We start from the raw sequence: 25,025 nt of genomic DNA, 5'->3' as shown, positions 1-25,025 counted from the left end.
GACTTTTGTTAATCTTGATTTACACACATCAAATATTTACAATTTTATAAATAAAACGTAATATTTATTTTATTATAATAAACAAATAAAATTAATAAAATAATGATTATTTTGATTTTGTATTTCATAAATCTTGCATTACCGATCGAATGATAAAATAGATTACTTACTTATCGATAGTTGTTTATTATGTTGGTAAGAAAGATTTTATCAATAACAAATATTTTTCCTTACACAAATATTATCAATTAGAAAACAAACTCGTTTAATCTGACCTCTAGCCTGTGATAAATATGACGATAGTGCAAGGCCATAGCACAGTGGCTGCCACGTATTTATAATACATTTCAATATTTTCTCATTCGACTTAGTAGAAGAACCTGATCAACATGGCAACTATTCGCTTAGGACAAATATTATTTTCTCGCGTTTCTAACACTGTTAGAAAACCGCAACAATGTTCATCTTTCATCAAATATTATTCTTGTAAGTTGAAAATAAATACATTCGATTGTTAATATTAAATTCGATATTCGATTATTGCAGAGATTAAAAGATAAATTTTTTTATTATTATTTTGATTATTATTATTTTGATTACATATAATTGTTAATATATTTAATTATGAAATTTGTTCGATTTTAAAAATAATTGCATAATATTTTATATCTTTGTTGAAAATACATTGTTTCGATATGCCGGGTCATTTCAATAATAAATTAAAACAATTATAAACAATCGATAATTGTCGATGACGAGACAAAATTTAAAAAATAATAATAATATTTCTTTTTTTAAAATGATTAGATAAGAACAAGTTTTATTATATTTCATTATTTTTTTACAAAATGTCAATTAAAATATTTCGATAATTATTTACAGCTCAAATGAAAACATATGAATTGATAAAAGTGGAGACCACTGGAGAAAAAAATAATGTTGCCTTAATTACTTTAAATAGGCCAAAAGCATTAAATGCTTTGTGCAATCAATTAATGACCGAATTAAATGAAGCTATTGGAGAATTAGATAAAAATGATAATGTTGGAGCAATTGTTATCACAGGAAATGAGAAAGCATTTGCAGCTGGTAAATATTAATGTATTTTTTATTATCAGCTTTTTAAGTCAAAATAACAATTTCTCATTTCAAAATAACAATTTAAAAAAAAAAAAAAAAACAATTAGAGATAAAATAAACGAAGGAATGATAATTTTAAAAACTAATTTACATATAATGTGCTATGTTAATTTTTACAAATTTATGTGCAATCATATTTAAAACAGTATCTATGAAATTGGAAGTTATTATGGAAACCTATATATATATATTTATTTATTTATTTATTTACTATTCGTATTGAATAAATAATTTATTTAGGAGCTGATATTAAAGAAATGGTTAATAATACATACTCTCATAGTATGAAGGGTAATTTTCTTTCATTTTGGAACGCAGTTTCCAAAGTCATTAAGCCAGTAATCGCTGCTGTAAATGGATATGCTGTAAGTACTATTTATTATATTATTATTATTATTATTATTATTTTAAAAAATTTATATTTTCTATAAATAGAATATTTTATTTTTAGTTGGGCGGTGGATGCGAATTAGCTATGATGTGTGATATTATTTATGCCGGTGATAAAGCAAGATTTGGTCAACCAGAAATAGCAATTGGTACGATACCTGGTGCTGGTGGTACACAAAGATTAACTCGAATTGTAGGAAAAAGTAAGGCAATGGAAATGGTACTTAGCGGAAATCATATAACTGCTGAAGAAGCTGAAAAAAGTGGTGAGTAATTAAAGAAAAATATAGATATTCATTTTTTTCTTCGCAAAGAAATTTGAAACAAAGTATTTTTTCAGGTTTGGTTAGCAAAGTATTCCCATCCGATAAAGTTGTACAAGAAGCTATTAAACTTGGTGAAAAGATAGCTTCTCATTCGCAATTAATAGTATCTATGGCAAAAGAATCTGTTAATATGGGTAATTACATTTTATTTGTTATTTTATAAATTAACAACACACACATATATACTATTAATTAATTAATTTTCAATTGTAATTTAGCTTATGAGACTACGTTACAAGAAGGATTACATTTTGAAAAGAGAATGTTCCATGGAACGTTTGCTACGGTAAGAAATATAGTTTTATTATGAGTAACAATTCAATATTTTGTCGTCTAAAGAGAGAAATTATAAATACTTTTATAACATTTTTTTCTAGGCTGACAGAAAAGAAGGAATGATTGCTTTTACTGAAAAACGTCCACCCAAATTTACTAATCAGTAAATTTATAAAATTACATATTAAAACACAAAGTGCTTCCAGAATTTTATACTACTACATATAAACTTTGATAAAAGTAAGTCTTTGCGAGACTGAGTATTATTTTTATAATAATCATTTATATATATAATTATTAATCACATATATAGTTAACATAAACACTGCTTTATTCTTATTTCAATCCTTAAGCTAATCTAATTATAAGATAATTTTAATATTACAGAGAGATGCGTAATTTTGATAAGTACATTTAAATGAACAGAAGTAAAGTAACTTCGTAAATTGCATTTATTTCAATTATATGTATATACAGATATATTTTGAAGAATAGAAGTAGAAAATGTCAAGACAATCACAAAGATAAATATATAGTTTATATATATAAAGGGTAGTTTTAATATATATAATTATATATTATTTTTATATAGTCAAAAATTAAATATACAAAATCTAGTTTTCTTTAAAGATTTGTTCCATATTTGGTAAAGGACGGCATAGTTTCTTTTTTTATATATCCTACAATACATTGACTAATTTGATTAAAATAATAAAGCTTTTTTTTTTTTTTTTAAAGAAATATTGAAATGTTCCAACATAAATTCAATCATTATGCATTCAATTGTAATTGTAATTGCATTTGAAATTCTCTAAAATTTCTATGCTTCTTATTCTGTATATTTGCTTCAATAAGGAACAATATGCTTGCTATGAGAGCTAAGGTAATACCAACAACAGCCATTGCAAAGGACCATCCAAAATAATTATTTGTATGACCTGACATCCAACCATCTGTATTTCCCATGCATGCAAATATAATGACAGCTATGGCACCATGAATACCGCTGGTGAACGACAAATAACTAATAATCTTAATAAGTAGAATGTATCTTTTATCTGTTGGACGACAGCATAATATAAACAACAACATCAATCCAAACGATACTAAAATAAGTAAACAACATACTGTGAAAAATAATTGGGTAGCTATCATAGAACCTGTAAGAAAATGTTTTTAAAAAAATACCATACAATTTATTAATATCAAAATATTAATAGATATTTATCATTTGTATAAAACAAGAGAGATATTAGTGTGATTTACTTACGTGGTAATGAAAACTCCCAAATATGATTGTATTCTGTAGTAAATGGATCGTAAACCCATCTACAGCCTATAAAGAATTGTTTAGGTGCATCGGCTTCATATAGTCTTGGTAAAGATCTAAGGCAATGTACCCAAAGGCCCATTTTCTCAAATTGAGCGCCAAGAATTCTAGGATCACTGACCAACCATTCTGGTGTACCAAATGCTAGGTATATAAAAAACAAAGCCGATAAAAGAACCCCGCAACCTACATCACCAGATAAACTTCTTATCTTTTCCATGGTAAATTCAATGTATTCCTATATTAAGGAAAAAAAAATATAATTCAATAAAATCTATTAAGATTATTTAGATTCTCCTAAGAAATCAAGTCTTCTTTTCTATTCATAAATATCAATTACCAATTGTTATATAAAATAATACAATTTTGTTGAACATAACCTTACAATTAACAAATTAGTGACGAGTATTGAGTGTAACTATATCTATATATATATATATATATATATATACTTAAGTAAAATTGTCATAAAATAATTATTGTTAGATTATTTTTTCAAATGCGCGTAATAATTAATATAACATACGAGATGTAAAATAATGCAACGTATCTTTTACATATGTAATTAATTTTGATATGCAATACTTATTGGTACAAAAAAAGAAAAATCCTATTTAAATTTTGTATCAAACTTTCCTCTTATGATTCATAGTTTTTCATAATCAATCGTAAAAATTACATTCAGTAATACATGTGTATATTATATACATAAAATTTTGAGGTTAAGTAATTATTAATACATTAAAAATTGATTTTATTAAATAATTCATCTTTAATACATGTCACGTGATGTAAAAAATATAGTATATACTTAGATTTTTTTGTTTGTGTGGAAACTATAAAAGCTTTATATACAATAGTTTATATTTACAACTATATTACTGCTTTTCTTTTTTTCTTTATATAAAAAATAATATTATTACGGACGGAATTAATAATACTTGACGTACAAGTCAATAAAATGCAACGAACTTTATCTAAATATTTTCTAGAATTTGATGATTTATATATATATATAGTCTTTCTTCTATAATCTCTTAAGATTTAAAGTATATAATCGTGAAAGTGTTTTAAAACACATATATAAATTTAGATATAGCATAACATTGTATATAAAATGATAAAATAACATTATATTAACATGTATACAATTATTAGTCCTTCTATTATCTCCTAGAATAAATGATATATAGATCTATAAATATATTGCAATTAACTATATCAGATATAGCGATTGCAGTATTTGTGCCTGGACGGATTCTTATTTGTAATTAATGCGACGCATATTTTTTGGACACACATGTCCTAACATTACAAATATTTAAATGTAATCTCATCTATGATTAAAATAGCAAAATTCACATTATATGGAAACACGTATATATTAAATAGTAGTGTGAGTTTTTTGTTCTTCATTCAATATTCTTTCTATTTTCTTTTTATATCTACGGCCTTCGATTAAGAACAATATACCAGCTGTGATTGATATGAAACTACCAACGACTGCTAAAGCGAATGACCAACTGACATCATTATGCTCCCAATTTGGTAACCAATCGCGTCCATCACCCCTGGCACCAAATATTATTACAGAAATAATACCACATAGGCCAGATAATGATAAACATCCACCTGTTGTCCATAAAAGCAATTGAAACTTTTCATGGTTTCTTGAACAACAAGTATATGTTATAGTTAAGAATCCAGCGATTAACAACAACGTCATACAAAGAGTGAAGAAAAATTGTGTTGCAACAAAGAAGTCAGGTAAAAGAATATCATGAATGATATAATATTCTTCTTCAAAAACCCACCAGCAACCATAAAATCTGGTATCATATAGATGATGAGGATCTTCGAAACCTTGGAAACAAACTTGCCATAAACCTAAGGAAAGAACACTTTTATTAATTATAAGTATTATAATCTCTGACTCATTATGAATAATATACATTCTTTCAGTTCATGCATTAAATATATAATTAAGAATATTATTAATAAAAACATGAAATTCATTTTTGAAAGTGATCAAAAAATTAATACAAATTAATTACCTATTTTTCTAAATGTTGGATTCTCCAATTTACCATCCGTTTCAAGCCAATTGGGTGTGGTAAATGCAATAACCACAAATATGAAAGCAATTAGCGTCAATATAACTGCAGCTTTTCCATTACGTGACTTCCCCATTGTTTGTGTATTTAATTATTAATTAATTATTAACAATTATTTTAATTATTTATTGCCACGATCGTATTTATTTCACTCACGTTAATCCTACTTTAAAAGTTTTCGTTTACACATAAACATTAAACAGAAAAAACACAAATGACATATATTGTATATATATGATTTATATGCTTTAGTGGCTCCACCTCGTGGAATAAATTTTCAACAGTTAATTGTACGTAACTGTCAATTTAAATGTAACGTTTATAATGTATAATTACTTATTTTAATTAATTATTTGAGACTACGTAAATACACATATTTATCAAATTTTCGTCAACGGCCTAATTACATTGTATTTCTAGTTCCTGTTACATCACTGAAGTTAAGCAACGTAAACATGGTTAGTAAATATGGATGGGTGATCCGTTCGAAGAAATGACCAAAAAAGGCGGTAAAAAGACACGTTCTCTTTAATAGTTTGAATAAGTACAAGAGAATTTCATGAAAAACTACAAATATTGATATAATTTACATGTTTGCTTCTATTACGTTTATATTGTTTCAAATAAATTTAAGTTATTCGAAATTATAGAGAGAGAGATAACTATATAAAAATATTATAAGAAATAGGAAATGTTGTGATATAAATGTAAGCCATGTACCCCTTGGTTTTTGCTGTATTATATTTGTAGTTCTCCATTCCATAAATAGATAGGAAAGATAATACTTACATCTTCGTTAACACATTTGTCTCCTGAGTTCTTCAGATTGCCAATTTTCAATAGACATCATATTTATTCTTTACTTATTGTTAACGCTAATGGTTACGGATTGTAAAGGTGAATGATGTTTCTACCAATGATATAGTGATAACACTACCTTACGATATAAATTGGTAACAATTAATTGGGCGTAACCGTCAATTTAAATGTAATATTTTAATATATAATTATGTGAGAGATTACATGAGTACATATATATATATATATATAAAGATGGTGAACTATAATGCTTGGTAACGAGAAAGTGAGGGGTCAATGATCGCTATAAAGTACTAATGAATTTTGTGGTGAAGAGCTCCAAAGGGTCTGGGCCTGACAGTACTAAATTTGTACTCATAGATTCATCTGGATGAATGTCGTCTATAAGTGACGCTCGAAACGAAACGAATGAAAATAAATAATAAGAGATATATATATAAATTGTTATTGTCAATGAATTAATTAATGTAATGTGAAAGGTGTTAAAAGAAAAAATAGTAATTATATAATTGTATAATTCAATTATTTGTAGAGCTGAAAAAAGAAACAGATTCATTTTATAATGAAAAAAAAAAAGAAAGAGTTATCTGATTAAGAAAGATAGTTAAGAAGAAATTTGTTGTTTGAAGTTGATTATAAATGTAATATAAATTTCTTTCTTCAAAGCGATGTTGTAAATATTATATAATTGCAGAAAGCTTTTGTTCCTGCAGTTGAAGCTTTCCTATTTGAATTTAATTTAAAAGATCATTATGTGATATACTGCATAAATTTATTTAAGAACGATGTTGACTAGCTAATACTAATAATATGCACGTATACCAAAGTCATGCGTTAGTGTATGTATACATTTTCAAATATATTTATACATATATTTCTCAAAATTCACATATTCACTTGATTTTAGACAACACATTAAGAAAACTATCTATTCTTATAGATACTAAAAACTAATATTTTACATTCGACACTCTCATCTTATTTTTTAATAGTAATAAACATCCAAAAAATTTGTATTGTGCTTATTATTATAAGTATACATAATTGATTATGTTTTTATGCAGATCATTAAGAAGTTTCCATATAATATACAATATATAAAATACATAGCGTATAAAGTGGTCCATACAGTTTTTCTTGTATATTGTATACGAGTAGAAAATGTTTCATACTTTTTTATGTTACATTTTATTACTATATATGATGTATTGTCGTCATGTTTGTTCTTCAATTATATATAATAATACAAGTGATTGTCATTAAGATGAAAAAATTGAAGAAATATTGAATAACGAATGTTTTCAAATGTTTCTTCTTCTTTTGATATGCTCTTATTTTATTCAAAATACTTTTGTGTGTGTGTGTGTGTATACTTGTCTTTACTTTAATTTCTTAAAATAGACTTGGTCTCTAATTTTTAATGCTTTTCATTATGATAAAGCCTTTATTGGAAACTTCTTAAAATCTTACAATAGAAATAAGGAAAAGAGAGAAAGAGACAAGAAGAGAGAGAGAGAGAGAGAGAGAGAGAGAGAGAGAGGAGAAAAACAAGGATAAGGAATCTTTCTCCAAAAGGGAATAGGACTGAACTTCAATGCATATCACAGTTGCAAATTTCTGCTCGAACTACGTTGGTACGATGGTAATAAAGGGTGGAAATTAATAAATATCAATATAGAGTTTATATCCTTGAGTTTGGTCAACGAAACTCTGTAATTATAATCAAACACGATTGATCCTTATCGTTTATTACGATTTTTCATAGTGAAACGTCTCCAAAAGTTGCCGCTCTTTTTCGGTGGCATCGCTGTTGGAGTATCATAGCTATAGCTGCATTCATCATCTGTATCTTGGGCACTGGGTGTTTCTCTTGTTGGTGAACCACCGTGTCCAGAATCCCTATCACCATCTGTACCATTTTTTTCTAAACCTATTGAAAATAATAAATAAATAATTAATTCTTTAATTAAATATAATTCCAGAGTTAAGAAGAGAACAAAATAAGGATGTCTTACCACCACCTGCTCTGAGCATATCAAGAAATGTGCTTTCAGCATTGCCACGCGTGCGTCCTTGTTTTTGAGATGGCGTACCGAAACTGAGACTCTGAATATTGATTTCAGCTTTGAGTTGTTCCGGTGGTATATCATCGACGCGAAACTCATTAGGATCTTCAACAAAAGCTTGTTGAAGATCACGCATTATCTTCTTGCGTATCGTCTTTTTCATTGAAAGATGTCTCTCCAAATGTTTAACGTCGCTTTCAGTAAGGGTTTTACTGTTGTCCCGTCTTCTGGTCTTCTTTTTCTTACTGTTCTTCGGACTTTCTTCTTCCCCAGAAGTAGAACCTACGGAAACTGCGCTGTCGTGCCCAGTAGCTTTTTCTTCGGCTTGCACACGCGTATTTTCCCATTTATTACCAAAACCAAAAATGTCACGTAAATGAGGTATATTTCGATCGGCTGTTTGTTGTCTTGCCATCTTCTTATTTGTCAGATTAGATATGTTCTGAAAATATATATAAATGATATTTATAATTAAATTTTAAATAATATAATTAATTGTTAAATTCAAAAGAAAAACGTTTATATTAATTATATACAAATATTTTTTAGTCAATTTATCCTCATAGATCATCCATCAATCTAATCCAAGTCTACCTATCAGCCTATCTATCATCACCGATATTTCCTGTTTCTATCAAATACAATTTGAAAACGCAAATGACTACATGTCTATCATCGGTAAGTCCTTCATACATTTAGAAAAAGATTGATTATTCAAATAAATGTTTTTTATTTTAGAAGAAATATTTACCAGACATTAACCCTGAGCCACCATTCAAAAAATGTATCCCTAACTGTCGACTAAGTTCTCACCACTAGCTCTTATATATATATATATATATAAAACGAACAATTCCGCAAACCAGCTGACCGAACAAACGCGCACGTATCGTTAGATAACCGCAAAAAGAAGGGGCTACGTGAAAGGACTCCTGCTCGGCTGATCTCCTGGAAGCACCGTTCGTTTATCCGCTTGCTGTCGTTTCGCCGTACGGAGGCGAACTCGTTGCCAGGCAGCCCCGAACGAACGGGCTCTCGAGTTCTTTCCAGGTTTATCCAGGTAGTGATAGACGACAAGAGAGTACATCTCAACATGTCCTATTTTATCCAAACCTCCTTCTCTCTCTCTCTCTCTCTCTCTGTTCATCTTTCTTACATCTTTTTTATTTTCTAGCTTCATCTTCCAAGCACCAAGTTCGTTATGGTATAATCAAGACATTTGACGATGAGGACGAAGAAAATGATGATGATGATGATGATAGCGTTGATGAGAAAACAATGATGATTTCTAACGTTAAGTCAGAGAAGCTGTTCTCTTCTGTCTTTCAACTTTGAAACCGGTACGGTCAAGCGACATATGGGATGATGAACCGCTTTTTATTACGTTTCATGCACCTACAAAAAGTCTACCTAGCTTTATTTTCAATGATCATTTTATCTAGTTAATTACGTGGACGGTACAGGTATATATATATTACATAATGTAATAACTCTCTCTTTACTTGTACGTAAGAAAAATTGGTTAAATGTTATCATATTTGAAGAATTATTTATTAGCGGAAATGATTTCGCGGGCGGATTGATTTTATTATATTGAAAGAAACGATTTAAATCTTTTTCAATCTTTTGTTTCTTCTTTTTTTCTGGGGCGAGGCGGGTGGGAGGGGGGACTATCATGCATATATTTATTTTCTATAATTTGCTATTATTCGTGAAAGGTCGAAAACAAATTCGATGAGTTGATATTAGTACTATTTGCGAAGTTGTTTTACTACATCCGAGGTTAAACCTTTCACAATTGTTGAAGACTGACTCTCGACTTGGTTACAAGCAAGATTATATATGTATATGTATATATATATATATATACATATATATCATATAGCTTGTAATATGCACGTTCTCTCAGAATTTATCCATATTTTTTCCTTATGAAAAGAAACAAATAAAAAATTAAAAAAATAAAAAGAAATTATCCGGTATGACTGGTTCCATCGAACGAGTATTACTATATCTCTACGAATATACGTAATTCTGACAACATCACGAGCGGTTATTAAAAAATGTAATATCGACAAAAATGGTCCAATATGGATAAAAGTTTAATATATTGATTAATTTTCTTGTAAAGTAAATTTTGTTTTTTTTTCGTCTAAACGTTTATTTGATTAATAAACAATGTTTGGATTAAAGAATAAAAATACATAACAGAAATATATTAGACATGTTTAAATGATAAACAATGAATAAATTAATTAAAAATTGATTTGGAAGAATATGAATAAGAAAAATAAAACGTCGGATTTAGTGTTTCAACCTGTCTGACAACAATTGTTTTGATCTACTGTCGAATTGATAATATCATCTTCCAAATAAGATATATATATATGATATATAGATGAATTTATTTCAACTTCAAGAATTCCTGTATAAAACAGACAAACAAAAATATAATAATCAATTAGTACTTACGACGAATTATAATAGTTTCCTCCGAAAAGAAAAAAAAAAAAAGAAACGTTTGTTACGAATAAAACTTCTTTTCACGCGGGGTGAGATCTATCATCGAATGCACACTGCGAATAAAGGAACATTTCCAATATATTTATTTATATTGATTTATTTTTCTGTTGAAAAAACACACACAAGAAATTAACTTGTTAATAAATTCTTGTTGCATTTCCATTTACAGTTTGCACGAGTTACTTTTTACGTTGATCGTCCTTGGTCAGGAGATACGCATCATCTTTTACCGTTCAAGGCCAGCGAATTGACGGAAACTAAGCGCAAAAGAAAAAAAAGGAAGAAAAGAATAGGAAGTAATAGAAAGAAAAAGGATGTTGATGTATGTAAGGAACGAACGTGAAAGAACAATCCGAACACTTTGAACGTCGTCACACGACTGAACAGCCATTCGAGACTTTCACTTGGGGGTATCGTGAAGAGAACGTCGTCGTCGTCGTCGTCGTCGTCGTCAGCGTGCTCTTCGTCGTCGAGGAACGTATAAACCCTTCTTTCCTCTTCTTAAACTTCTCTCTCTCTCTCTCACCTCACCACAATTTGGTTATCGACGCCCACGCTCTTCGTAAACTGAATCACGATCGAGTTCTCTCAGTGCACGGAGTAAATCCTTCACTCCGTGGAGTTTGTTGTTGAGGAGACGTTACTCGAACTACTTGCTTGCTCTTCCGAGTTTTATTTCAAATCAAGAAACGTTAAATGTTAATGACCAACAGCGTTTCAAGTTAATTCAAATAATTTCAACACTTTTTTTTTTTATTTCAAACAATAACGAAGAATACTATCTTATTTTTCTTTCTTTCTTTTTTTCGAAATTTTTATTAACTCGTTATGATTAAATAACTGATCAATTGAATCTCAAGAAAATACTTATTTTGAAAAGAAACATCCGTCTTCTTATTCTTTCTAAGAGTTTTAATCAAGATAAGAAACGTTTGAAAGTTAAGCGATATGAAACGGAAACGGCTTACGTAAACTTTTTCTATTTTTTTTTCTTTCTTTCTCCATTATTTTCTAGTACAAAATTCATGTTGATATATTAAGAAATCTTTTTACATATATATATATATATGTATATTATTCTGATGCAGGCGAAGAGTAGTGAAACAAAGGAGAAGAGAAGCCTCTCTCCTTCGTGTTCATCGTGATAGTCCAGTAATCGACGCGTAATCGAAGCAGGTTTTAACCAGGCGTCTACCTCTCCTGGCATAATCTGACTTTCCATCGTTATACAGTTACTCGAGGGTGAAAGGTGAACCCTAGCTCCCTTCCATCTCTTGCCGACAAGAGTCCTGAATTCATAAAGTGAATCGACGAAGAAAAGATCGTCTTCCTTCCTGTTTTTATTATCAATCAAAAATTAATTTTTTTCTTTGTTTTTTTTCTCTCCTTTTTTTAAGAAAATAAGCATAACAAAACTAACTAAATAAAACACAATATAAAATTTAGGAAATATCTTTTGAATAATCTTGATCAACAAACTAGCCTTGCGCTCATTTCAAGAAACGATCTTATCCTGTGTAGAATAATAAAGGGACTTCACAACATGTCCCTGAATAATAGAAAATCAAAATCTAACTTCTCTTTAATCTATCTCTTACTATTCGATCAACGTATATAACATTCATTATTCTTTTTTCTTTTTCTTTGATTTTTGTTCAGGTATACAACATACATGTACTATGCCCGACGAAAGTGACATCATATTCTCTTCACGAACCAGTTCTCATTGACTCTTAAATACCGGTTTTCTTCGATGGAACCTTCGCAGTATTCTACACTCTTAACGGCGTTGTTGTTCATCGGGTGAGGTCGTAACCTTAGGAGCTCCTATGTTTTACGTACGAACGATTGCGAACACATGTATATAGTATATCTATACTCCAATTAACCAACCCTTAACACGATCAAATTATCATTTATAATAACAATATTAATTTATAGGAAATTAGGCAAGGCAACTAAAGACATGGATGACATTATTCATAAGAGAGTGCAACGAATTTGTAGAAAATCGATGAAACGACGTTGGTTATTTATTTATCATCGAATCGCTTTCTCCATTAAAAATATCTTTCTTTATTCTTCATGAACGAACGAAGAAACAACATTACCGTATGTATGAAACAATGCCCTCTCCGTTTTGTTTTCAGTTTGTAAGGCGGCTAGTGTATACGCTAGACCGAGCAGAAACCTCAAGTTGCATTACATAAGAGAAAAGTGTAACCAACCCTCTTCCTCCACCTCCACTTCCATTTCTACCTCCTCTACCTACCATCTCTACCTCCACCTCCACCTTTTCTTCTTCTTCTTCTTCTTCCTTTTTTATACACTTCTTCTTATTTCTTTTTTTTTTCTACTTGGGCAGCGTGTTTGCTATCGGATCCTCGTATTGTGGGCGTCCAGACGAATTTAACACAAGTCGAACACTTTCACAAAAGCAACACGTTGAAATAATCATAGACAAGTTAAATATTATAAGGATCTAATCATATTATGATAATATTGTAATAGGTCATTAAACTTAAAGAGAGAGAGAGAAAAGACAATAATATTTCGAAAGTATTATAAATTAAATTGTGTAGTAAGATAATTATGGTTCCTTTTACTTAATTGATTATTTCATTTTTTTTCTTTGGGGATGAATTTCTTTTTTGTTAAGTTTCGTATTTGATAACATTTATAACATCTTGTCATACACTTTTTTGCATTTACTTTTGATTTCGATGATAGATTAACTTTTCTCTTTTATAAATGATGTATTATTATCTATTATGATTGGTATATTACCTTCTCGATCTCTCTCTCTCCCTCTCTCTCTCTCTCTCTCTCAATTTTCATTGATCTCTCGGTAGTTTGATATAAATTTGATTCGCAATTAATGCGAATCCATAGAGCTCTCTCTTACATTGGAGAAAATTCTCTCTCGATTTCGTTTCTCTTTTCAATCTGAGCAAAAGTTGAGAATCATTTCTTACAAGTGGTTTATGATGACACTCTCTCTCTCTCTCTCTCTCTTTCTCTATATCTTTCTAATCCCAATTGTATGCGACTTTCGCGTCTATTAATTTTCTTTTTTAAGATAAAATCACACAGAAATCCTTCCAAATGAACGAATTACTACTCGTTTCTATCTTCGAACGTGTGAAAGTAAAATATGACAGTAGACATCAAATTTATATACTGTGGGTGTACTTCCTCCTGTAATCCTCCTTTCTTTTGATCATATCTAATTTCATTTCTGTTGAGATCAATTTTATAACGATCAAATGAGCATATGTTTCGATTCATTTGTTATTTTTTTTTTTTGGTTTCTTAGGAAGTACACGAAGATATCCGATGATCTTAGCAATGGTTACTTTCACACGAAATGGAGTGAGTCGTTTGCGGTTGAGAGAGTTGGATCTTCTAAAGGAAAAGATAGAACCTTAAGAAGACGACGAGGATGCGGTGTACCAAAGGAGAAGGAGAAGAAGAAGAAGAAGAAGAAGAAGAAGAAGGAAAATAAGAAGAAGAAGTTGTCTTTGTGATATATAATTTAATGCTCGACCATCGAACGGTAATATCTTTGACTGCAGACGTAGACACTTATATACATACGTTTATTTATCTTTTACATTTGCATACTTTTCTCGTTAATTATTATTCTAGACGTTCGAAAGAATAAAATAGATGACTAAGTCGTTTTACATACATAGGACGTTAAAACAAAATAGAAGACTACCTTCAAGTAATTTTCCTTCAGAAGAATTCATCTCTCTCTCTCTCTCTCTCTCTCCTTTCTTTCTTTTATCTTCTTATCATATATTTTGGTAAAAGTATTAAAGTAAGTATATCAATATATACAAATAATAATTATAATATTAATATTTAACGTATATTGTTATTTAATAAATATATTTAAATATATATTATAATACTTGCTTTATTAATAGACCTAAGAAGAAATATTGTTCTGCTCGAATGCTTACCGAGTCTATAATTTTCTCGTTTTAAAGCGATTGTCACCGTTTGTTCCAATTCAATGGGTTGACGTTCCCAATATGATTTATTATTTGAAACTGTCGATACAAAATTCACTATCTCCGTACACGTAAGTATATAACACACTCGTTCTAGAATATTCAAAGTAGATAATACTTGAAATGGTTATACACTTTTATAGCAACGAACTTGATTAGATTCAATCTATGAACTCGTTAATAAAAAAAAACAAAAACAAAAAAAAGAAACAAAAACTGAAAAAAATAAGAAAGAAAAAAATCGTCTGATCGATAAACGTTATTTAAAAGTTAAGTTACTTAAAAACTCGTTTTTTTTTTTATATTCTTCTCTGTTTTTCTTTTCTCTCTTTCTTTCTTTCGTGATTCGAAACAAGTGTATGTATATGACCGAGAAATAAATATATATATATATGTGTATATATGTATGAATTATATATACACATAGACATGTTTTTCTTTTGCACAGACATCGGATACTATATACTGGATGTTGTGCGAAACCGTTATGCAACCTGCAGTACGTAAGCTGGCGGTCTTTGCTCGCCTGGATTCCAGTTGGCCTGTCCTCTTATATTGTGTCCTGCGTATAAGTAAGAACATTCAGGACAACAGGATGAAGAAGAACGATGTGTAAGGTATCTTCCCTATAAAGAGATCATAAAAGATCTTTGTTTTTGTTTTTGTTTTTCATTTTATTTTATATTTCATCGAAAATAAAATCACGCTGAAAGTCAATTATCTTTAAGATCAACCGGAAGTACTTACACAGTATTTCTTTATTGCTAAATGTTCAAGATTTTTATCGGATTACCGAGTTCTTATCCGTAAGAACATTTTCTCTCTCTCTCTCTTTCTCTATCTTTTTCTCTTTTTCTCTTTTTACAAACGGAAACGCATCGAAACGTACCCATCGAAAACAACAAGGGAACACATACAGATTTGTTTGATTATTTAGAAGGCAGTCATTGGAACAAAGAGAAACTGCCGGTCACATTGGGATCTTGGGTAACTCGGTTGGATTTCGTAATAAACACACACATATATTAAAGCGAATAGGGTTCCATGGTTATGCGAAGTGTATCGTACTTATCGTGTATATATATATACGCATAGGGTGTTCCTTTGGTACAAAGATATCGATTCCATATAGAATAAATAAAAAATGTAGAATCAAATATCTTCATGAAATGCTAAATACATTTTTGTGCAAACAATATTTGATCAAGATAAAATTGTATAGTATACAATTTATTTATTTTTTTTTTTTATATATGGATTAAATAAAATGATATTATGGTGTTTATAATAGTAATTAAAAGAACACCCTGTGTGTGTGTGTGTTAAGGTATCGAGAGATTAGAAACATTGCGTGGGCGACGTAAACGGGTTATATTCAGGATCGAATGTTGCATGGTGAAAATCGTTCCTTTCGCATGCTGCTTGAACTAACTGCCATGTTTTATGTTCTCTTTATCTTTCTCTCAGTAATTCAATTGAAACAATCTTTAAATGTTTCTTTAAATCTGTTTTATGTATGTGTACACACATTTGCAGGTGCATAGATTGAAGATTCTAAAATCAATGTAAGTATATTATACATTATTCGTTTTGTCTACTTTTCAGTTTTTTTTTTTTTTTTTTTTTTCCTATTGAAAGTAAGTGATGTTCCACTCCCGTTATTTTTAGATGACGTTAGTAACTCATTGCGAGGAAAAGAAAGGAAGACGTTCTTCCATTGATTTTATGAGAGAGATTCGATCTTGCTGAGGTAGTAATAATAAGTAAGTAAGGTGAAGAGTCGTCGTCTTCGTCAAGTAACACACAACAACCAAGGTGATCCAGTGCGAAAGCGAGAGGCCTTTCTGAGGGACTCCCAGAAGAAAGGAAAGATTGACGGAAGGAAGAAGACAGAATCTGAAGAGCAAGAAGAAAAAGAAGAAGAAGAAGACGAAGATAAAAACAAGAATGAAAGAAAAAAAATAATACTTATGAAACCTTCGAAGAGACAATGAACTAGTAATAAAAGTTAAAAGGGATGGATGACGAGGATCTGCATTATCGACTATCAAATACATTTATACAAAAGTAATAATATCTTTCTTCATGAATTGAAATAACGAATGGTCGAACAAAAGTCAGGATGACCGGTCCTAATAATAACATTTCATATGAAGAAAGTCATGATAATCATGGGGGTATCAAATGAAATTATATGTCTGACAATGTTCCCTGATTCCTGTCACGTGATTGAAATCATTTCTTCTTTAACATAATGATTATTTTCTCTTCGAGATTTTTTCTTTTTTTTTTTTTTTCAGTTAAAATCAAAGCTTCGGTGGTCAGTATTCTCTTCTTACAATTAAACAAAGAGTCTGTGCTTTAATCTTATTTAAAACTTGTAACAAGCACAATGGTAGTATAACGAAGATTAATTGGATTTGAAGATGATTATCGTGACACTACCAAAATCTCAGTGAATTTTCTCTGAGAGGGAGGAGAATTTATATGCCTTTCTGTATGATCTGACACGCTCTGTTCACTGTTAATATATATATATATATGTACATGTGTTTCTTTCTTTCTCTTTTTGTGTTATTATTCATGGATACACGTGAATGCAACAAAGAAGGAGACAGTGAATATGACAAAGGAAAAAGGGAAGTTAAAGAGAAAGAGGAAGAGAGGTAAAAAGAAAATGAGAAAGAGGAGACAAGCTAAAGAGGGATCATGGTGGTCGATGACGCCGGCAACGTCAGAAGATGTCGGCATCGTTGTTGTTGGTTCCCGGCTCGTGGGAGCGCCGCTTTAACCGCCTATTTCTCCCGCCACGTTATAACGCTGCATGAAGCCGTCTCGCCGTCTCGCGTAAATACTATGTGGACGGTGGTATATATATACACAATACATATACATATAGAAATGCAAAGTAATAATAAAAATATATTAACACTTTGCACTTCTTAGGTGTGTGTTGTGTGCCGCTATTGTATCATTAATATCTTTTAAGAGAAAGGTTTAATTTTCCAATTTTCAAATTAATTCAATTTATTGCAAATATAATAAAATGTAATATTTTACATTACATAGACACATTAAATTTGAAAATTGAATTATTTTACACGTAATGTCATTGTTACAGAAATATTAAAATAAAGTAATTGTAGTTACTGGAAAAATAGATATGTCTGTTTTATACGTCAATACTTTGAATGAAAAGCCATTGTCCTTTCTATACAATGATGCCTTCGTTGAGTTCAGTGAACAGTGAAAACAGAAACTACTGGTTAGGTAAATGGACTTGGCAAACTTTATTTTGGCCTTGTCTCGTTGAAGAATATTCTTTACTTTATAGTTCTCTTTTCAATATATTTCCCTCTTTCTCTAGTTTTTTCCTTTTTTTTTGTTATTTACAGATCAGAATACAGCTTTGTGCAGTTTGAGAAATAATATGTTGATATACATATATATGTTGAATATATATAACGTGCAATGAACTTTCTCAACCTTCGAGATCCTGAACCATGAGAGGAGACCATTTTTCCCTTTCATCGAGTAAAATGTATTTTTAGTCGTCTGTGTTCTTCGACGCTGTACAAAAAGGAAGGAAAGAGTGCACAAGTAACTTTATTTTGAAAAAACAAAAACGACTTGTGCCCGAGGAATGTTTGAAACCAGCATGGACTATTTCTATCCTGCTGTTGCTGTCACTCTCTCCCTCTCTTTCTCTCTTTCTCTTTCTCTTTTCCTATCTCTTTTATAATTTATTTGATATTTCAAAATATATTATATCACGATATACCTTTTCTTTAAAAATAAAAAATAAAACTCATCTCTTATTCTAAAATTTGCAAAGAATAAAAATTATTCCAATTTATTCTATTTACACATATCTTATTTCAGATATAATATCGAGTATACATTTAAAAGAAGAAAAAACATTAAATCGTACCAATAACATAATCAACGCTTATTCAATGCAACCCCTCGACATACACGTGATGACTCATCACTGATCGTTCTCAAGTAATTTCCGATTCACTTATAAGCGATCTGAGAGAAACCATAGAAAATGTGGAAAAAGATATGGGACTTTAAAACAACAACAACAACAACAACAACAACAAAAAAACAACATCAAAGTTCTATATTTCATTAATATATCTATTGCAACGGATCGATGTAATTTACCATTACTACTTCGATTATCATACTATAATATTTTAACTTAGGGCTTTTGAAACTTTTATGGACCGAGAGATCCACTTTCGAAAATGATAATTTTTTGCGAATCCACTTGAGACTGTAATTGATGTCGAGAGAGTGTTGATTAATGGGCAATTCAAAATTCATTTGATTTCAATCTAAGAGATGAGAAAAAAAATTCAATAAAAATAGTTATTCTCATGTTATCTTTAATTGAATCGGCTTTGAATAGTTCATCCGACAATACTCGATAAGTAAAACTCTACTAATGAACGAATTAAGTATTCTCATATTTTAATATTTACGCACTTTATTAATGGATTGTTATTATTTCACATTGTGAGAATTTTTATTGCAACTTTGAGAAGAATATAAAAATGAATACGAAGATATGAAATGATAGAAACTATATTTCCATATATTCCATACATATGGAATAAAATAATATAATATATAGAAATAAATGATAAAAATTATAAATAAATATAATAAAAATATTCCATATATGTTTACACAATATTTATTTCTTCGTATCCATTTATAAATACTTTTTAATATTTTTTTTTTTTTTTTAGATAGCAGAGATTGTAAAGAAAAATAAATTCAAGGATGCTTATGTAGACATTTTTTGCTTGAAAATTACAAACAAACGTGAAATAGAATACATATCGTCCAACTCATCGATTGCAGCATGAAGAAGTAAGAAAATATCTGTCATCAATTAGAAAAAGAAAAAGTGTTCTTTCTTTTTTTTAATTAGTAATACATAAAATGGACGCGTCTTGAGATAGAAGAAGGATGCAGGTCAATCGTATGGAATTCTAATAATGAATATTTTTTTCAACGCAATTTATCGATTACAACAAGTATCCTGGATCGTAAATATCAAAGTTCGAGTAATCGTTTGTTCGTTCTAACCGAGCTTTTTTTTTTAATTACACGTCGTTGATTTTGTTATTTTATGGAAGTAAAGTAAAGTAAAGTATACGTGTGTACATAAAAGTTAAAGTTAAGAAACGCAACATGTTTATTCTTATTGAAGAAGATAGAAAAGATGTATCTTATATTAGCTTAAAGCATCGAAAGGGTAGGGTTCTGCAAATGACCCGTTAAGTATAGTAAATCAAAATTGCCGATGATTTAATTAATTAATATTATAGCATACGCGCGGCCTGTGTGACTGATCTATCGATCCAACATAGAACACTTGTGTTGCACTCGGTTGACCTCTCTAACTATTACCCTGACCTTTTTCTAAAGGTTGTACTATGATATTATTTTTAACAAAGAAAGTTCAATGAAGATATTAAAAAACAAAAAAAAACCATGTAATTAAATAAAGAACGTATATGTGTGAACATAATATTATTATAAGAAAAATAACAAGATTATTTGAATAATACAATTTCTATCACAATATCTAATATTTTTTGGTCATAATCTCACATTCGTAAAACTCTTTTATACAATGGGTACATAAAAAAAAAAAAGAAATAAATCTTATCTATTGTATACAAAAGTAAAAAAAGAATTGTATAGTAGCACATAATAAATCTTTTCAAAATTTGCAAGAAACGGATATTAAAGAATCTTATTTACAAATCGACATAATATCAAAGTTATTTCCTCGTTTAAATGAGACGTTAGACGAGCTTTAAAAAAAAAAAAAATATTTTCTTGCATAGGTGAAACGTCATTCGCGATCAACCTCGATTCATTTCCTTCGAAGGATAATATGTTGTGTCAGGATTTTGAAATGTATTCAACAACATGATCGCTCCAATTTCATTGCAACACACACGATTTCTAACAGACATCATTTTATATTGCATTGAAGCAATTTATCAAAACAAACAGGAAGACAATAATTAAGTATTAATACATATATATTAATATAATGTGTCAATATTTAATCGAAATTATTTAAACAATAATATACTTGTTTCTTTTTTTTCAGGATTCGATGTTTATCTTTACAACACGTTCAAAAAATTCAAATTCAAGAACAATTGAATTAAACTACGACAAAATTTGATCTGACACCAAAGAATATTTTGAAAAAAAATATTTATAATTTATTAACAATGTTAATTGTTTAATCGATACAAAAAACTTACCTAAGAGTACTACAATGATGAATCTTGAAAGCCCGCGCTTCTTCTTCTTCTTTTTCTTCTTTTTCTTCTTATGTGATTGAATGTTTAGCTATTAGTACGAATCAAAATGAGATAACACTGACATACTTAAAAATGTTAATTATTGAATAACGATTAATTGAAAATGTATTAATTGATTGAATATTTCAGATAAATAATAAAGAAGCTGATAAAATGTATCGATGATACGTCATATGAGGAAGTTCGTTAAACCCTCTCGACACGGAGAAGGTTCGTAAAACACTAAAGAAGAAGGAGAGAACTGAGCGTGACTATGGCACATCAATGGAAGTACGCCGGTAATCACCCCCACGCACTGGACCATTGCGCATCCGTTATACGCACGTGTATATCGGCTTGCTCCGATGAATTCTAGCAAAGGTAGACTCTCATTGATCGAAGCTCATCAAAAGCCATGAATTTTTGCATCTAGTCATATGAAATATAGGTATATGGACATATATATATATATATATATATATATATACTTGACGACGTATGTCAAACTTTATACTATAATCTTCTATTTTATTACAAATGACACTTTATTATCTGTCAGTGAAACGCAATAATATAGGTAAAAGAAATCTAGATACCACAAAAAGATACAATTCATTTTCTATTTAAAAAATATCTAAATCTATCTATTTTTATAAATCAGATTTTTGTTTTCTTCAGCTATAGAAAATTTTGTATTTGAATAATCGTTATCTCGTTTCGATTGGTGATTTTTGTAATTGTCGTATCACCTAGAATTTGTTAATTATTTATTATAATGATATTAAGATTAATTGGAAAATTAATAGATGATGATAACCAAGAGATTCTTCTCTCACCGTCTTCGCGTCTTCGAGGCTCATTGGAACGTATTTCTCGTTAATTATCTGTATCAAATTACTACGAACTTGATAGAAACTATATTGATCTTTAAGCCAGTGTCTTATTGTAGCTAGTTTCTCGTAAAGTTCAATATACGGATTTTCTTTCGTTAATTCAACACTCGTATCTATAAATGAAAAATAATGAAATATACAAAATGAAACCTGAAATATGTAGCATTTAAAAAAAATTATATTTAAAAAGAAAAAATTACTTTACCAGGACGAGTATAATTAGCAATATTTGGAAATTCGAGAGGTTTAAACAAAATTGGTTCAAATTGTTTCACATAAGGAGTATCATTAAAACAAAGTCCAGCAACAAGTTTCGAGATTTGTTTCTGCAGACGATACATTTGTTTGATATCAAATCTCGAAAATTTATCTTCGTTAAAATCTGTTGTCTTATCAGTTCTCGAGGATCTATGAAAGACATGTGATTTCATTCGTTTCTTTTTCCGTTTATTCTGATGCTGAGAAATGAGAAAAATAATAAAATATTAAATATCGTACAAATCAATAAGAAAACATTGAAAAAGAGGAGATAAATTATTTTTATAATTTTATCAATACCACTCGTAGATTATTATCCATCTGAAGACGATCATTAATAGAAAACATTGCAATTGAATCTTTATCTTTATCGGATAATTTTATTCTTTTATCCTCGTTATTTCTTTGCTCGTTCTTTTTAAGAATTATTTTTTCATTTGGAGGAAGATTATCCGTTTTTTTATTATCATTTATCAAGGTCACATTTGACGATCGACGATTATTCTTTGACGTGGCCAACGATTCTGATTTATCACTTTTAGAAGAATCTGTTGCGTTATCATTCTTCGTTGCTATTGGATGGCGTTTATATTTTTTTTTACGATTTCGAAAAGACGTTTCCATTTGTTTAGATGATCTTAACAGTTGAACGGGTGTTATGTCGCTTACGTCTTCATTAATACTTTCGATTGTTTTAACGTAATTCGATAATTCCTTGTTAAGGCCGATTTCACATTCGCTAGTATTTTCTATTAATTTAGGTGGTACTAACTCGACAATTTGTTTTTCACTGGAATATAAAGAAAATATAAATTTATTAAAAAGTTTACATTATAAATTGGATTGATCAATAAGTAACATTGCAGTTCTTTATTCTTAAAATTAATAAAAATGAATTATTCTCATACCTTGCGTTTTCTATTTCCTGTCGTTCACGTATAAAATCCTTGTTTAATACAATATCAACTTTCTTTACGCCAGATCTCATGCTATCTTCAATTTTCTCTTCCTCTTCCTCCAAATTAGACGACTCATTATTTGTCCCTCTTAGATCATCGTTAGACTTCATCGTTGACAATGTCGTACTCGATGCTTCTTCGAAAGTATCATTGACGTAGTTCACCGCTTGTTCAACATGCAACGATTCATATTCTTCTATTTCCGATAAAATTTTTGAATTACTATATTCACTATCAATTAATGAATTTTCAACGATAATCTCTTTGTTCTTGTCTTCCATATTTTCAACTTCTTTTTCTAGTATTTCTTCTTTATTTTCTTCAATTTCAATGCTTTCATTTTGGTCCGTTTGAGAAACTTCCTTTTCTTCTGATTTCGTTGAAATATTCTCATTGGTTTCGATCATCGAAAATGAGACGTTGTTAAACAATTCTTCGCTTATATTTTCCGCCGATTTTGTTTGTATATCAACCACTATAGTCGATGAAACTGTATCTTTTATTGTAGATCGTGACGTATTTTCTTCTTCTTCTTCTTTCTCATCTTGTTCCATTTCTACATGCGTTTTAGGCATTCTTACATCGAGTTTAGATTTTAAAGGTATTTTTATATCATTTAATTTTGGTTTATCTTTGATCGAATATTCTTCCACTGATGGACTTGTTATTGCATTTTCTGTACTTGAGTTCATTTCGTACCTTTCCTCCGTTCTCATTTTATATTTTTTATCGATTTCCTTCAAACGCATTAGAGCTGCAGTTGCCTTGGAATGCAACATTTTTTTTCTAAGTACACTTAGAAATTTAATACGTAAATGAATGAATTAGATATGATCAACTTCAAAATTTGTATATTTGAAGGGTTTCTCGATTAAAATAATACTGACGCCATAATGTTTCTACAAGTACGTAACTATGGTAACACGTTATGCTCGAAATGACAACAGAAATATTATTCTAATTCTATAATTTTGTTAGAAAATAGATAAGGAATGTTTAACGATATTTTAATATTTATATTTTCTCATAATTTAATTTCAAAATTAATGATCAATTAATAATCTGAAATAGCGATATTTACATTTCTATAATTGTAATAATGTTTTAATTGCATCATTTATTAGTTTTTTAAATTAATTTCAATCTAATGAATACAAGTAAAACGTTTACAATTCTTATTTCACAATGTTAATATTTATAACTTTTAATAGTCAAATGTATACATTTGAATTTAATTCGAAACAAAATAGGCGCCTTCGAAAGAACCAATCAATGCTTTCCTTACACGTATTTCCTGTTTCCATGTAAAAATAATATTCATTTTAATAAGTAAAAAGTAAAGAAATAAACGAGTAACAAAATTATTCGATAGTTAAAAAATAAATAATTATAATATATATATATATAAATTATTTATAAATTAATAATTATAATTATGATGATTTAAAATGTAAAAGTCATTCTGTTGTATCGACAACGGATAAGGAAAAACTATTGGTAGTACAGTAGTTCCTACGTTCGTTGATAACGGTAGGGGTACTACGATCGCTCGAGCGTGGTCGGAGCCAATT

The 25,025-nt window shown here is 29.3% G+C and overlaps 5 protein-coding genes and 1 pseudogene across 9 annotated transcripts; 2 read left to right on the top strand and 4 right to left on the bottom strand.

Annotated features, from left to right (window-relative positions):
• Positions 1-320: 320 nt before the first annotated feature.
• Echs1 (Enoyl-CoA hydratase, short chain 1) lies at positions 321-2,862 on the top strand. 2 transcript variants are annotated; one of them, XR_016177351.1, is made up of 8 exons: positions 321-486; positions 883-1,089; positions 1,381-1,505; positions 1,592-1,796; positions 1,871-1,990; positions 2,075-2,142; positions 2,234-2,372; positions 2,520-2,862. XR_016177351.1 is itself a non-coding variant. In XM_015329349.2 (7 exons), exons 1-7 carry the CDS (start codon positions 390-392, stop codon positions 2,297-2,299), a joined length of 888 nt encoding a protein of 295 aa, XP_015184835.1. In that variant the 5' UTR covers positions 322-389; the 3' UTR covers positions 2,300-2,455. The 2 variants fall into 2 exon arrangements, 1 of the variants encoding a protein (XP_015184835.1); XM_015329349.2 differs by lacking the exon at positions 2,520-2,862 and having other exon boundaries at positions 322-486; positions 2,234-2,455.
• A 32-nt stretch (positions 2,863-2,894) lies between these two features.
• LOC107070824 (uncharacterized) lies at positions 2,895-4,064 on the bottom strand. 2 transcript variants are annotated; one of them, XM_015329351.2, is made up of 3 exons: positions 3,803-4,064; positions 3,403-3,700; positions 2,895-3,292 (listed from the first exon to the last, which is right to left on the bottom strand). In XM_015329351.2, the coding sequence occupies exons 2-3, from the start codon at positions 3,680-3,682 to the stop codon at positions 2,904-2,906; spliced, it is 669 nt and encodes a 222-aa protein (XP_015184837.2). In that variant the 5' UTR covers positions 3,683-3,700; positions 3,803-4,064; the 3' UTR covers positions 2,895-2,903. The 2 variants fall into 2 exon arrangements, with proteins under 2 accessions (XP_015184837.2, XP_015184836.2); XM_015329350.2 differs by having other exon boundaries at positions 3,403-4,064.
• Positions 4,065-4,192: 128 nt separating this feature from the next.
• Positions 4,193-6,007, bottom strand: kune (claudin). The gene is made up of 2 exons (XM_015329296.2): positions 5,517-6,007; positions 4,193-5,349 (listed from the first exon to the last, which is right to left on the bottom strand). The coding sequence occupies exons 1-2, from the start codon at positions 5,650-5,652 to the stop codon at positions 4,847-4,849; spliced, it is 639 nt and encodes a 212-aa protein (XP_015184782.1). The 5' UTR covers positions 5,653-6,007; the 3' UTR covers positions 4,193-4,846.
• A 546-nt stretch (positions 6,008-6,553) lies between these two features.
• On the bottom strand, positions 6,554-21,577 carry LOC107070785 (uncharacterized). Of its 2 annotated transcripts, none has more exons than XM_015329294.2 (3): positions 21,306-21,577; positions 8,411-8,903; positions 6,554-8,325 (listed from the first exon to the last, which is right to left on the bottom strand). In XM_015329294.2, exons 2-3 carry the CDS (start codon positions 8,874-8,876, stop codon positions 8,135-8,137), a joined length of 657 nt encoding a protein of 218 aa, XP_015184780.2. In that variant the 5' UTR covers positions 8,877-8,903; positions 21,306-21,577; the 3' UTR covers positions 6,554-8,134. The 2 variants fall into 2 exon arrangements, with proteins under 2 accessions (XP_015184780.2, XP_089030943.1); XM_089174817.1 differs by lacking the exon at positions 21,306-21,577 and adding an exon at positions 10,934-14,733.
• Positions 14,333-19,159, top strand: LOC107070787 (uncharacterized; annotated as a pseudogene).
• LOC107070784 (uncharacterized) lies at positions 21,343-24,973 on the bottom strand. 2 transcript variants are annotated; one of them, XM_015329293.2, is made up of 5 exons: positions 23,404-24,973; positions 22,796-23,285; positions 22,443-22,695; positions 22,181-22,350; positions 21,343-22,093 (listed from the first exon to the last, which is right to left on the bottom strand). In XM_015329293.2, exons 1-5 carry the CDS (start codon positions 24,231-24,233, stop codon positions 22,052-22,054), a joined length of 1,785 nt encoding a protein of 594 aa, XP_015184779.2. In that variant the 5' UTR covers positions 24,234-24,973; the 3' UTR covers positions 21,343-22,051. The 2 variants fall into 2 exon arrangements, with proteins under 2 accessions (XP_015184779.2, XP_015184778.2); XM_015329292.2 differs by having other exon boundaries at positions 21,343-22,350.
• Positions 24,974-25,025: the final 52 nt, after the last annotated feature.

The sequence above is a fragment of the Polistes dominula genome, unplaced genomic scaffold (assembly GCF_049000335.1).
Source record: "Polistes dominula isolate Pdom_NZ unplaced genomic scaffold, Pdom_raw_medaka contig_16, whole genome shotgun sequence".
Taxonomy (NCBI): Eukaryota; Metazoa; Arthropoda; class Insecta; order Hymenoptera; family Vespidae; genus Polistes; species Polistes dominula.
This window is presented reverse-complemented; position numbering and strand designations above follow the sequence as displayed.